The following is a 14,042-nucleotide window of genomic DNA, read 5'->3' as shown; positions in this document are numbered from 1 at the left end:
CCAGGAACACAATCTGGAAGTAATGCACAGTTCTTAGTAAATTGCAATTCCTTGTTTCCTTCCAGCAATAATCTGCTCTTTCAGAACCTCTGAAGCTCATTTCTCCAGAATTTTTTTTTATTTCTGTGTTTTCACCCAAAGTCTTAAATGTAAAAGGCCACTGTGTCTCAGAGGGGATTGCAACTGTTCACCTCCAGGTCTTTCCAGCATCACTCAGGCTTTCTATCTCCCAGGAGCTGTGTCATTCTCCCAGAATTCATACATTTTTTTTGAGCTACCTGCCAGCATCCTTGCCCAGGCTCCTTGGCTTCCTGCCCTTATCTTTTCCCTTGTGCTCAGTCCCATACCAAGAGCCCTCTCACTGAGCTCTGCCCAGTGTCTGCATGCCCCTGCCAGCCTGCAGGGTCCCACCACTTACCAAAGCCCCTTCCTGGCCCTCCATGTCACAGGATCCCCACTTTGCTCAGCTGCTCACTGCTCCTCTCACTTCCCACTCCTTTCCCAGATCCATGTTCTTCAAAATAGAGTATGTTTCTGGGTGGCTTGTATTTTGGGAAGTATCTGTTTCTCCCAGCTGTGATTCCTATCTACGCTCTCATTCCTGTGAAATGCTCCTTACATTGCTTAGCACAAGGTTTCATCTAATAATAAGAAGGTTGGAAAAGACCTCTAAGTCTTTTCCAATCCAGTCCAACTGCTGACCCACCAGCACCATGACCGTAACTGATGTCTCTCAGTGCCACTGTTCCTGTGGCAGAGCCTTTCTTTGATGTGAACAGTTTTTCTTCTCTGGCACAGCAACCAAATTTCTTCTTGAGAGCCAAAAGGAAATGAAAGATGCCACGCAGGCTTCCTCTAGCTAGCAGGCAGTCCACGACAACTGTTTGCTGAAACAGGAAAACTTTGAATTTATATATATATATATATTTTTCATAATGGAAAAGGAAAAAAGTTTCTGCCAGCATTTAGCAGCCAAGTAGGAGTGACCTGATTTTCAGCTTCCACTTCATTTCGTGGGTTTTGCAGCAGTTTTATAACTTTGAAATCTCACTGAAATGCCTGTGTATGGGTTTAAGTACCTGGCGTAAGGCACTCTGTTAGAAAGGACTGGACTTAAGCAATGCAAGCAGATGACCAGTTTCCTAGTTCCTCCTTGTGCCTTGGCTCAGGAAAGGAAAACACTTCCTCTTCCTTCTGAGGGCCCCAGACTTCCTGTGCCATCTATTTATACGGTTGTTGTAATGAGCCCCAGCTTAACCACTTCCTTGCCTGCCTTCGTTGAGGCTTTGCATCTTTTCAATCTGTTTTCACTTTGCCTTCATAGCCCACCTGCAGCTTCTCCTGAAGTTACCTGTTCAGAGCTGCATCTCTGCCTTTGGAGCACGGTGTTGTTCTGTTGGCCAGGTGACGTGGCTTGGAGATAATGAAGAATAGATGCAGGCTGGGCCCTGTTGGTCCTTTTACAGCAGATATAAAGGAAGAAAAGATGATCAGCTATAAGGAGAGCTGTCAGAAAGGATAGGTAGATGGAAAGGGGCCACAAGGTGTAACCAAAGAGCAGCGATTAAAGGCTTTAGCCATAGGACATAATACTATTAGGGAAGGTGCAAAGGAGGGCTATGAAGATGGCGAAGGGTCTGAGGGCAAGGTGTGTGAGGTCCCCTGGGTTGTTGGGCCCAGTGCAGAGGCTGAGAATCAGAGGTGAAGAGGCCTTACAAGGAGTCCAGCATTTTGTTCAGGCTGGAGCAGGACCAGGTTCTCCCTAAGCAGCTGTGAGGGGTGCCTGGGTGCTCTGCTGCAATGCCTCCAGAGGTGTGGATGCTGTCTCTGTGTAGCCTGACCTCCCGTGAGTGTCTGGCAAGTTTCCTTGAGATCTGCTGCACAGCCAGCCAGCCACGTCTGCTGTTCTCGTTGGTCCTGTCCCACAGCTCATGGCCATCTTTATAACGAGAATGTAAAGCTTCCGGGGTCACTGCTCTTGTGACCTCTGCAGGCTGTCCCTTTGCTGAGCTGTACCAGTACTTGCCTTCTGAGCTTTTCTCATAAATCACATTTTCCAGCTCTTCTGCCATCTTCATCATTTTTTCCTGGGGATCTCCCTGGTATTTTTACATGCCCCTTTAAAGATGGTGCCCAGGCTGGGTGCAGCAGCCCAGATAAGGCAGTGCAGAGTACAGCAAGACAGCTTCTTCCTGGCTCTCTTATGACAGTCCCATTAATAGATCTCAAAAAGACATAGGCTTTTTCTGATGCAGTTCCTCACTATAAAATAGCTTCACAGCCTCTGATTCGCAGTTACCCAGATTCCTCTGTGCAATTCTGTTTTACAAGCTGTTCCCTATATTGCATATGCTCTCTCAGTGCTTCCTTTCCATATGTTGTGGCTGTCATTGGTGCAGAGCAGTGGTGCTTGTGGCCACGCTGCAGAGCGCGGTGCCATGGAGCAGAGCTCCTGGGAGCTGCATGAGCTCCTGGGAATGTGGCGTGTTGCTGTGGAGATGACACTCGCCATCCACATTTCTAATGACTTGAAACAATTCACTCTGCAATTATAACAAGATCTATCCCGTGATAACCCTGAGGAAATAGTTACTTGCTAAATGGAGGCGGGGGGGGTGGGGGGGTGGGGAGTGGATTTCATTGTTGGGTGCTGCTTGGGTGGCTCCAGATTGTTCTGTGCTGCCCCATCCTGCTCGTTTGCTTTGCATTGCCCTGTTCAGCCTCTGCTCCCCATCTCAAGCATGAGGGCAGGTTTGCATGGAGGTAAGGCTCCACGTTGCCTTGCTGCTGTCATCCTATCCAGACAAAGTTTATTCCCAGGGTACCATCGGTCCTGTTTTTGCTAACGTTCTCTACAAGCTCCTGGCCAACACAATGCTGATATCGTATTACCCACCACTGCCTTTCCTCCCTAACCTGTGTGCCTTTTCTGCTAATTCCAGTCTGAAGAAAGGGCAGGGAAAACGGTCTGACCTGCCTTTGGGCAGGCCCACCTCACAGCCCACGTACTGGCTGCAGCCCAGCGAGGCTCTCTGCATGACACTGATGCTGCCCAGGCACCGTGCAGCTCTGTGCTCCCAGGTGCTGGCTGGGGACACACTGCTGTGGGAAGGCCCTGTCCCCTGTGCCTTGCAGGGCTGTCAGGGGCTCACATGGCACTCGTGTTGTCCCACGGTACCCCAACACCTTGCAGCAACGTGACAAGCATTTGTCACGCAGGGTTTGTTCTCATCCTTTCTCCAAGGGGGGAGGCAAGTGCAGTGTAATCTTGCTTTCACTGTCAAACCGTGTTCAGTTTTAGCTGTGTCTCTGAGAGAGAGACTTGAGAAGAGCTCCTTTCACAGCACAGGCAATAGGCAGAGGGGGTTGTTGGGTGCTCCTGTGCCAGAGGGGCACAGCCCTTCCCACGTGCTTCCTCCATGGAGGTCCTTGCAACTAATAACAATTATCATACAAAAGAAAATGAATGGGAACAATCCAGTGATCTTTGCTCTCAGATTCCTGCATGATGCATGGCAAAGCTGTGCCGCTGCCATTGGGCTGGGACAGCACAGTTCCCCATTGTCCCTGTGAGAGGAGATGGAAGGGTTCGTGGTGGTGGCTGGAGCTTGCCCGAGCAGCCAGAAATGAGGGGGAACCTCTCTGCACGTGTGTCCCTGCATGTGAGCTGGGGTTTGTGGCCTGCCTGGGGGAACCTGAGCTGGACCACAGGCATTGGTCCACCCCTGAAATGCAAGGCAGTGAGTTAGAGGAAGGAGGCCATATGCAAAATACTGCTTCTTCTGGTTACCGCAGAGACCAGGATGGTTTCAGAGGCTGAACTGTCCTCGGCAGCAAAAGTGCTAATGCAGCCTTTCTTCTCCCTTCCATTTAGCCTGGAGAGAGCTGCACAGGGTATTGCTGTGCCTTGCAGGCACCCTTGGCAGCGCTCGGGCAGGAGGAACGCGGTGTGGGAGTGGGGTGCTCTCCCCATCCATCCCCACCAAAGAAAGCAGGCGGGCAGTGAGGTCTTTGGAAAGAGGAGTAGGAGTGTGAAGACAAGTTTGGAAAGAGGAGGAGCGGGGGCAGACTGCAGGAGTTTGAGAGGTGGGGGAGAGCTCAGACAGCACAGCTTTCCTCCTGCAAAGATGCAGGTGGCAAACCCCGGGCTCTCTTCGCTCTCCACGTGCTTTAGGCTATGAAGGACCTAATGCCTTTTTCCAGGTGCCTGTTGGGGTAGCTCAGGGCAAAACTGAAACATAATCCAGTGTTTGCCTATGTGCTGCCTTAATGCTGAGTTGTCTAGCGCATGAGAATAATACATCTTAACAACTGCAGGAACACCTGGGAGGCAGAGCTCTCAGGCATCGTATGCATTTGTTATGGAAATGCTTCTTGCTGGGCCTTTAGAGATGTGCAGGTGTAGTCAGAAAAGAGAGGTGTTTTGAGTACAGGCTTTGAGGGCGCTGAGGGCTTCAGACATGGCTGTGCATTGAAAGCTTCGTCCTAATTTCTGGTCTGAGATTTTTCTCTGTGGGAAGGACTAAAAAGGAACATTGCTATTGTTGCTAGGACTCACTGGAGACTTTTTTTTTTTTCCTGTGTTCAGCTCACTTATGAGTTATGCCAATTTTTCTCTTCTTATTTGTAATACTTAACTAACTTTAAAGAAAAACGTTCACAGACAATGAGAGATTGGGCAAACCCAAGCAACGGGTCAAGGAGCTTGCTCAAAAATGGATTAGAGTTATGTTTTTGCAGCCACCAGTTCACAGCAACTTCAGATGTATGGATGTAATTACTCTAAAACTTCACCTGTGAAGCGGTCTAAGCCTTGTCCCTGTCTTTGCTCTCTGCAAGTATCCCTGTCTTGAGATCAGTGCTGGAAACAGGTTTGGTCATAGTTAGAATGCAGCTGGCAAATGCAGCATCGTTCTGATCCGTTCAGTTCTTACTGTGTCCTCAGCTTCCTAGATCTTCACCCGAGCTTTTTTGACATGACAGTGCCTCGCTAGCTTGTTTCACTTGAATGTAGCTCCGAGCCTTTGAATCTGGAAGGGACAGGATGCCAGCATTTAGATTTAGATATGTTTATCTTGCCATCTCACAGGAAAATGCTGCCTGCGCATCACAAAGTGCTGCATAGTCTGGGGGTTTGTGCTCAGTGGTAGAGGGAATGCAAAAACTGATCTGGGAGAATTCATTGTTTTTAAAGATTCCCTCTGCTTTGAAGCCAAGCACCCCGAACGAAGAGAGAGAGCTCCTCCATTTGGCTTCACTGAGCCTTTGGGGCTGCCATTTTTGCCGACTCCATCTGGAACGTGTATGCATATCTGTTTCTGTTTGTACTGCAGAAGTCGTTCTGTACAGAGCCAGTGGTCAGCAAGGCAGGGAGAGCTGGGGTGCCTTTCTCTGGACAGCAGCCGTGGGTTTTTCTCTCCCTATGACTTTTCTCCTGTGAAGAGCAGCACTTCAGTATTGGGAAATCCCAGGCCATGGCAGCGTCTGTGTTTTGTTTCAGGCATCAGAGGGAGTTCCTGTGAAGTACTTCGATAACTTGGAGGAACTGATAGAATTTTACAAGAAGGAGAACATGGGTCTGGTGTGGCACCTCAAATACCCAGTGCCACGAGAAGAGGAGGAGGCTGCCGACGAACCAGAGGAGGATGCTGGTAAGAGACCCATGCTGTCACTGGCTGAGGCCCAGCCCTGACACTTGCTCTAGTCTAGCTTCATACAGAGGCAGATGAATGATGAAGAGGTATGACGGGCATCATCCCAACTATTATATAAGAAATGTCACTTGGATCATTCCTGGGATTTTTCCTGGGTTGGATGTGTCATTGTTCTCCATATCCCAGGGGCAGGTTGTGCCCACAGAGCCATCTTTCCTGTCCTTTCTGGTGTCTGTCTGGAAATGATGTGCACCACAACAAAACTTGTCTGACGGACGCAGTCCCTGTGACAGGCAATCTGCACTAAAGCAGATTGATGTGCCTGCATTCGTTTGTACAAACCAATGCTTCTCTGGAGCTGGAAAATTTTGCCTTGGATATCTTACGAAGAAACAGAACAAAATTTTGCAAAGCTGCTCAGGAAAGATGTTCCTGTTTTTTTTGGCCAGCTGCACTAAATCTCCTGCTTTCAGAGCGGGGGTGGGAACTGCAGCAAAAATAATACAGAGAGGCAAGCAGCAGGGAATGAAGTTCTAGCCAAGACTAAGCCTTTAGATGAAGAGATGTTGGCACTTGGGCTGGGCCGCTTATGGGCAGATTTTAATTTTGTAAGACCCTTCAGTGCCATCCTTCTGGAACCATGTAGGGCTCCCAGATGTCAGTCCATCTCATGCACAGAGTTGCAGAGATGCCTCTGTCTGCAGATGGCTCAGCTTATTACTGTAGTGGCTCTGCACAGAAGCAATGGGTCAGTTGTTTGATGGTGTGGAGGTTTTTGATGATGGCAATCCCACTGTTAGGAAGTAACCCATCTAAAGCTGACATCTCAACCAGCTACACGTGGCGGGCATAACAAAGTGTTGGAGCAGTAGGTGTGAAAAGAAAGGCAACCATGGTTGGGATAAAGGGAGGGAAACGCACTCCTCTCCCAGGAGATGAAGGAGTAGTGTGCTGAGCAGCAGGATGACAGCAATGCGAGGGCACAGAACAATGCTCTGCACTTTCCACCTGATGACTGCAGGGCAAAGCAGAGTCCTCAGGCCCCTTGTATTGGGTTACATTTCCTCCATACGTTTGCCTACTTTAGGTGTCCACTTCTTCCCTTTAGCAGCTTCTGGTGCTCACTCATCATGCCCATTCTGCCCCAGCAGCACACCTCCAAGATAATGGTAACGATGGCAATGGATGGGTACAGCTGTGTTTTTTAAGCATGATGTTCAAAATAACTAGTTAGCCTTCGTAGCTGCTCTGCAGTTGGGACAGTCACAGTGAGGCTGGGACAGTGGATGAGGTTACACTGCGAGGCAGAGCATGTGCTGGCTGCACATTAGGTCCAAGCCTGGCGGCTCAATGGTGTTGGCCTCACACCACTGACACCCCTGAGAACAGGAGTGGGCCGGTATCGAGCCCTGAGCTTCCCAGCTGTGATGCTGGAGGCCTTTCAGAAGGGATAGTTTCTGCAATGACTGCCACTGCGGAGCAGACTCTGCCCTCCCGGTGGGCAGGGGGACAAGGTTGCATTGCTGTGCTGGGATGACTGTGCCTGTCCCTTCCTCCTGGCAGACCAGGTACCCACGCCTCCCATCCTGCCCCCACGCAACATCCTCATGGCATTGCCAGGCAGCGAGACGAAGGACGTGTCTTCTCTCCCTGAAAACTCCAGGGTGGCAGATGTCAACAAGCTGTCCCTTTCTGAGACACTACTCCAGCGGCTGCAGTACCAGGACACGAGCAGGTGAGGCTGGCCAGCCACAGGGCAGCAGAAACATCGCTCGGTCCAGCTCTGAGCTCTGACCCTCTCTGGGGCAGCTGGGGGCCTATTCCACTTAGCCAAACTGCTCTTCACGTATGCTACCAAACAGAGGACAGAGAGGTGTGGTGTGTTGCCTACTCTGCTTTTGTCAGGGCACGGGACAGCACGTACAGAGTGCTTGGACTTGCTGGAGTCCACAGAGGCAGGGAGGAGGGGAGCATCCTGCTCAGCTCTGCGGTCTCAGCACCTCTTAAGATTGTTTTGGATTGTTTGGAATAAAGCCTTCCAAGAGGGACGTGATGATGTGAAAGGGGGTCTTTGTCTCTTCATCACGTTGCTGTTAGCTATCTCACAGCAGCCTGGTTTCACCTGCCTGCTGTCTGCCTGTGGCTCTGGCAAAGCTCCCCTGGTGCAGGAGCTCGATACTGGGTGGTGATGGGCAGAGAGCAGAAGGTGGCAGCACCTTCTGATGGTGGGAGATCCATAATCCAATTTAGAGAACTGCATATTTACACTGAAATCCATTGCAAGCTGCCCCCATCTGCCTGTGCTGGCAGTGGAGGTTTATTAAAAAAGGAAACACTAAATCTGCCAAATATTTGGGAGCAGAGAGCTGGCTTTTGACTTGCACATCTCTTTCACAGTGTCTCTGATGAGCACCTTAAACTCATCCAGGATTACCTGCGAGTTCACATCATCAGTGACTTAGAGATGGTGCAGCCCGGTTCGAGCAATCTTCCCCAGCTGAAGAAGCTGCTGACACTTCTTTGCAAAGGGCTCTTCAGGTAATTACAGGCTGATTTTCAGAAATAACAGTTTATTCTAATGTAGGTGCCACACGCATTCAAAACCTGCATTTCTGGCACAGTGAGTCTGCTTATGCTCAAAATCATTACGTGTGGATCTCATGACCTGGAATTCTGGTCCAAAGATGTGAAGTCTATTTAAAAGACACAGCTATGAGAGTGAAGCTCACCTGTAGGCAGTTTCAGTCAGTGGAGGTGGGGTTTTTGTTATTTTGTTTAGAGAGAAAACAAAGCAAAAAATTGCACTAGAACCGATTAACAACATAATTTGGTAATGCATAAATGACACCCACAGAATTGCCAAGCAGAAATTCTTTCTGGAAATACACATTGGTGTTTAGCTGTGTTTGAAGTGCTGATTTCCCTTCCCACAAAAGCACTCTGAATCAAGAACAATCCCACTGATGTCAGTGAAGTCCAACTCAGATGTAAAGAGAAACAAGCCCAGGCTCTACAAATCTACCTTTCCTATTTATAGCCCTTCCAGGTCCCACATAGGAGAACTCCAATAGGGAACTAAAACCTTGTGGAGCTCCCTGTGTTTTCTGTTGTGGAAAGATGTGATTTCCCCTCTGTGCTGCCTGTAAGCAAACAGGGTTGGCACACGCTGATGCAAAGATCTTAAAGATCTACCACACTGTGGCTGAGGGCTCACTTCCACATGTGTGTCTGTTGCTCGTGGTATCTTCCTCTCCAAGGCATTAAGAACTGAGGCTGGTGGTGGTATTTCTTCTCCACGCCCACAGAGGGGGAGACCCAGGTGGCCAGCTAAGAATAAATCTGTACGATGGAAACCAAAATCTAATGAAATCACAAGTGAGAGTTTTGTGTTACCAAAATACCTCCAGTGCTGCTGTTCTGCTGATGGCTGGCTTTTTCCATTCCCAACTTCTTATTCTTTTTGACCTCAGCTGGGTTTCATAACCCTGTTCCTTGTAAATGTGTACGGAATGGTGAGAAAGAAATAGAAGCAGCTGGTCTGTAGTCCTCTCAGTTGCCAGGACAGCTTTTCCATTTCTGGATCTTCTGTGGGGCTTCTCGGTGACAGGGCTTTGGGATGTATTATCCTCAAACAAACTGGGGACAGTTTTACAGGTGGAGCTCAGGGGCTCAGCACCTCACAGGCACAGCAAAGGACAAGCAGTATTTTCCCCCCCAGTTCTGCCTGATTTCTGTCACACACAGCTGCCTTCTCTGCTTCCTTTCCCATGAAGGCCCGCCATCTACAGCGGTCTTGGAGGAGCAATCTCTCTGAGGAACCCCTCCCTGCTCTTCCAATTGTGAATCCATCCCACCCAGCCAAACTGCTTGGTTGGCTTGAGTTGTCCAGTTGTCGTGCTTGGGTATCTCACTGTTTTCTGCAGAATCTCTGAGGTTGCTGGAGTTTTATGTTCCTTCCCTCATTAGCCTTCTGAGCCACCGTTCAATCAGTGGCGTTACCCAAATTCAGTTTTTGTTGATCTCAGCTTTCTCCAGGGATTGCAGCTGGAGGTATCGGTAATTCCTATATCTCTGGGCTGTGCCCTCTTTTCCCTTAATAATTCGTTATTTTCACAATACTTAGGACTAGCTTGAAAAAAAAAAACACCCAACAATTCTAACAACTCAAGCTCTTTCTCCAACGTTTAAGCTGCTTTCCCTTCCCTGGTGCTGCTGGGCCAGGATGATTTGTTGTGAATCTTTTTCTGTTTGTTTTTTTTTCTGGCAATGCTGTATTCTGGTCTCTTCCAGCTTCCCAAAGCCCAGCACACAAAACCTGCACACAGCCAGGTTACAGCAGACCAGGGATGCTCCGTTTATCCTTCCTCACTGGGTATTGTCCACGTGGAGCATTTAAGGCAGCTTTTCAAGCACCTTTCATTACCGGCATTGGTACAGTTGTTCTGTGGACACACAGACTTCTGGCACCCCAATAAAGATGACGACGTGCATTTCCTTTACACTATCAAGAGCAGAAAACAAAAGTGCCACTCAAACCACTTTGTGGTTTTGAGTTGGAACGCCTGCAGAGGCTCTTCCCCCAGCCCGACAGCCACGCGATGCACTGCGCTGTACGGTAAACAGAGGACAATTTTTCCCATGAGAAATCTTTGCTGAACTGGTTCGAGCGACTGCTGCTCTCTGTTTTTGAGAGATGGGCCCTATGTCCTGGCCTCTGGGTCTCACTACGTATCCTGTCTTTCTTTTCAAACTGAATTTAACCTAACACTCCAGCAGCTGCCTGCTGCCTCGTGAGCCTGACTCTGTGGCCAGAAATCGATGGCAATCGTGGTTTAGAGCCAGAGCCATTGGCAGAGCTGTGGGCTCTAGCTGATCCAAAGCTGAATATTGGTGTTGCAGGACTAGTTTGAGCAGATTCACACTCCTAAGTGTGTCTTCTTTGCGACCTGTGGCATAGTCTTCCCAGCTGAAACTGAGTGCTTAGAAGGCAGTCAATCATCCACGGCTCAGCCCCTCGACAGATATCTAATCTGCAGGCAGGCAGATGCACTTTCACTTTGGAGCACTTTCCCCAGCAAACATGGAGTAAAATCCGGTCTATGCAGATTTAGGAAAGTGAGGGAAATCATTAATAATCCACAGCTGACTGGGCTTGGTGAAGGCATCCCAGCACTGCTCCCACCGTCCCCTTCCTTTTGACCTGCACTCCCTGTGCTTTTCCCGTGATAAGCCTTGTCATTATCGGACCGCAGCTTCTGTGCCAAGTTCATACCACAGCGCTTTGACAAATGAGCATCCTGTGGAATACAGCTGGGAAATGCTGAAGGGATCTCACTGTAACCCCACAAAAGGTTCCCATCCAAGAGATTAAAGGCTGGCTCTTCCCCTCGCCGCCGTGCCCAGCATCTCTGTGTCATGTGAGCTAAAAAAGCTGAAAAAATGAGTTTCCTCTTTGCCAATGTCCTCTGCAAGGGCTCTGCCACACTGAGCTTCTGCTGGGACATCCACAGGCTCTGAACATTGCTGTGCTTTGAGGTTTTGGAGTGCAATGTGGAAATATCATTTGATGTTGTGTAAAATGCTGATTGTCCTCTGGTTTGGCTCAGACTGGGACATCTTCCCAGAGAGACATGAGAAGTTTCCATCTCTGCAGTTAAACAAGAGAAACAGCCCACGCCCAGCTCTGGAAAGGCAGATTTGGATGCCCAACTGCAGTCAGCCTTCATAGGCAGTATCACTGGGGCAGCCAAGAAGGGCTCTCATCCCCCATCCCACCAACAGAGTGGGCAGTGAGCAGGGAGGGCAGGAGCATGGCAGCTGCTGAGAGCAGCCCTGGTGTGAGCGTGTGCCTGTGCAGCTCTGTGCAAAGAGACCAGTGCTAACTGAGCCAGGGACCTGACTGCAGCCTTTGGCCTCGGCCACCTCTCTGTTCCCAGTGAAGCCTCCCGCACCCTCCCGTCCCTGGAGTCCATCCAGAAGGTGTTTGAGCAGCAGCTGCACCCCGGCATCCATCAGCGCCCGCAGGTAAGCTGGCTGGAAGGTGGGAGATGAGAACAGGGGAGTACAGCTGGCTGGCGTCGGGGAAAGGGGGGGCTCTGATTTCCCAGCAATGCTTTGGTGGGTTTCAGGTGATGGATGCAAGGCAGAGGGCACACAGTGAGTTACACCCCACAGGTTCACTTATCCCATAGCCTCCTCTTGTTTCTTTGTTTGTTTCTGTGTTGTGGTTATCAGATGCTTGGTGAAGCCAGTCCAGTCAATATCGTCCTGAAACTCAATCAGCTGATTTCATTGCTGTCTTCCATTGAAGAAAAGGTAGAGTTTTTATAGCTATTTTACACTATTCTCATCTGTTGCCTTTGTTTATGCATCTTGCATGTCTCTGGCTCATCGTCAGTGCAATCCTCTGCCACAGTCTCTGCTCTGACTTCCTAACCCTTGGTACAACTCAGTACACACTGCTTCTTTTCCAGGTGAAAACCCTGTTGATTGAAGGTCCTGATTCAACACACCGCCGTTCCCTCATCCCCCCTGTAACTTTTGAGGTAAGCATTCTTCTTTCACAGTGCTGACCGGAATGTGGAGAGACAGCCATGCAGATTTATGTCAGTATCTCAGTTCTGTGCTGTGCTGCCTCAGAGATAACACAGCTATTCCTGGATGTTGTTTAGCACCATGCAAGTGCTTAAGAGATGACTAGTGGGATTGGCATGATGATGTACATGACTGTGAATTCAGGCAAATGTTGCATTTTGTAATACACATGACTGGAGTGTATAAGATAGCTTATGACAAATATCTCTGTTTCCTGATAGGTGAAAGCTGATTCTCTGGGAATTTTCTCAAAAATACATCTCAAGGTTGATGTGGAAATGGGAAAACTGGTTATCAAGAGAGCTAAGGATGGTCCAGAAGACAAATTTTATACCCATAAGAAAAGTAAGATACTTAAGGTCACAAATGTGGGACTAGATGCTTGATCTCATGGATGATGGAGGATGGGCAGGAAGATAGGAATGGCTGCCTGGCCCTGGGTGCTGTGTGAGCTCCAGGCAGACCCGGCTGCCTATCCCCAGCGCAGCCTGCAGACAGCAGGGACTCAGTACTGGCAATCTGGCAATTTAAAGGGCAATCTGCCTGGTCCAGAAGAAGACAGCAAGAGCAGGTTTTGATGGAAAATTGATTGCCCTTAGAGCTGGTTGCAATAGGACAATTTTCTACTGAAAAGCAGTATTGCTGGAAAGAAACATGCTGCACGAGCATGTTGACTCCTGTGATAATTTCTGATGGTAAAAAGACAGATACCCAGTTTCAGTACCACAGTACAGTGCATTTGCCCTTGATTTTTGTTTTTATATGTGAATCAATATCTCTACCGATGAGCAATGCTAGCTTGGCCTGAGAAGGCCCAAGTCAAACAACTTCCTTGTGCCTCTGATGTTTCTAGAGACAGCTCTTTGAAGACTCCTATCGATTTTTTTTGTCATACCCCACACTTCCCTGAACAGCACTGCCAAAACCAGTAGGATTTATCAAAGAGAAAACTATGCCCTTGGGCTCTCCCCTCTGTAGAAAATCTCTCTGTTGCTGGCAATGACTGACAAGATTAGCTTTCATGTACAGTTTTCTCCAGCTCGTGCTCATAATTACCTAGCAGCTATTTTAGATGGGGATTATTCACCTTTACCATCAGATGGGATTCTACCTCCTCGTTGCCAGATGGGGAAAGAATATATGTAGGCAGAGAGATTGTCTGCAGGAGGCCAAGGCTTCACATCAGACTGCAGAGCTCCAGGCAGGAGGAATCTGGGGGCTCCACTTCAAGGGCAAGGTCCTTTCCTTTAGGGAACACTGCAGTGTAGTGAGGCAGGACAAAGCCAGCCCTAGACACAAACGACCATCCTGAGTCTGGGTTTGAGTCTTAATTTTGGTGGGATTCTAGCTTCAGTGACCACAGCTCATGCCACCCAGTCTCTGTTTAGTCTTGCAGCTTATCAAGTCTCAGAAGGTCCCTAACAAACTGGTCATCGTGCTGGAAACAGAAAAAGAAAAAACACAGCGGAAGGAATATGTATTTTCTGATTCCAAGGTAAATACACGATGTCTCCTTCTTGCCAGCCTGGATCAGGTCTGTGGGGGGGGGAAGGTAGAAAGGGCATTCTTTATGAGTAAAAGAATCTGCTGAAGGATGAAGCTGGCTTGGCAAAAAGGAAATTTCTTCCTTTTTCTGGATGCACACAGAAAATGGAAAAATAGACCCTGTGCAGAGAGGCAGTGGGGAGGGCAAACATGCCTCGGTGGTGTCACCGAGGCAGGAGCAGAACAGAGGATCAGCAAGCAGTGGGAGAGGAAAAGGAGAGTCTGACTTTCTGCAGCTGCAGTAAGGTT

At 48.9% G+C, this 14,042-nt stretch overlaps 1 protein-coding gene across 2 annotated transcripts in view; it reads left to right on the top strand.

Moving 5' to 3' along the window:
* The window catches only part of INPP5D (inositol polyphosphate-5-phosphatase D), a 43,987-nt gene that overhangs the window by 14,280 nt on the left and 15,665 nt on the right, over positions 1-14,042 (top strand). For both annotated transcript variants that reach the window (XM_065748190.1, XM_065748188.1), the window contains exons 3-10: positions 5,501-5,651; positions 7,218-7,389; positions 8,052-8,192; positions 11,591-11,678; positions 11,889-11,969; positions 12,128-12,199; positions 12,470-12,593; positions 13,637-13,743. In XM_065748190.1, coding sequence (XP_065604262.1) covers positions 5,501-5,651; positions 7,218-7,389; positions 8,052-8,192; positions 11,591-11,678; positions 11,889-11,969; positions 12,128-12,199; positions 12,470-12,593; positions 13,637-13,743 — 936 coding nt within the window. The remainder of the gene's footprint in view (positions 1-5,500; positions 5,652-7,217; positions 7,390-8,051; positions 8,193-11,590; positions 11,679-11,888; positions 11,970-12,127; positions 12,200-12,469; positions 12,594-13,636; positions 13,744-14,042) is intronic.

Source organism: Cyrtonyx montezumae, unplaced genomic scaffold (assembly GCF_038088225.1).
Source record: "Cyrtonyx montezumae isolate F1298 unplaced genomic scaffold, pur_monq_1.0 scaffold_5, whole genome shotgun sequence".
Taxonomy (NCBI): domain Eukaryota; kingdom Metazoa; phylum Chordata; class Aves; order Galliformes; family Odontophoridae; genus Cyrtonyx; species Cyrtonyx montezumae.
This window is presented reverse-complemented; position numbering and strand designations above follow the sequence as displayed.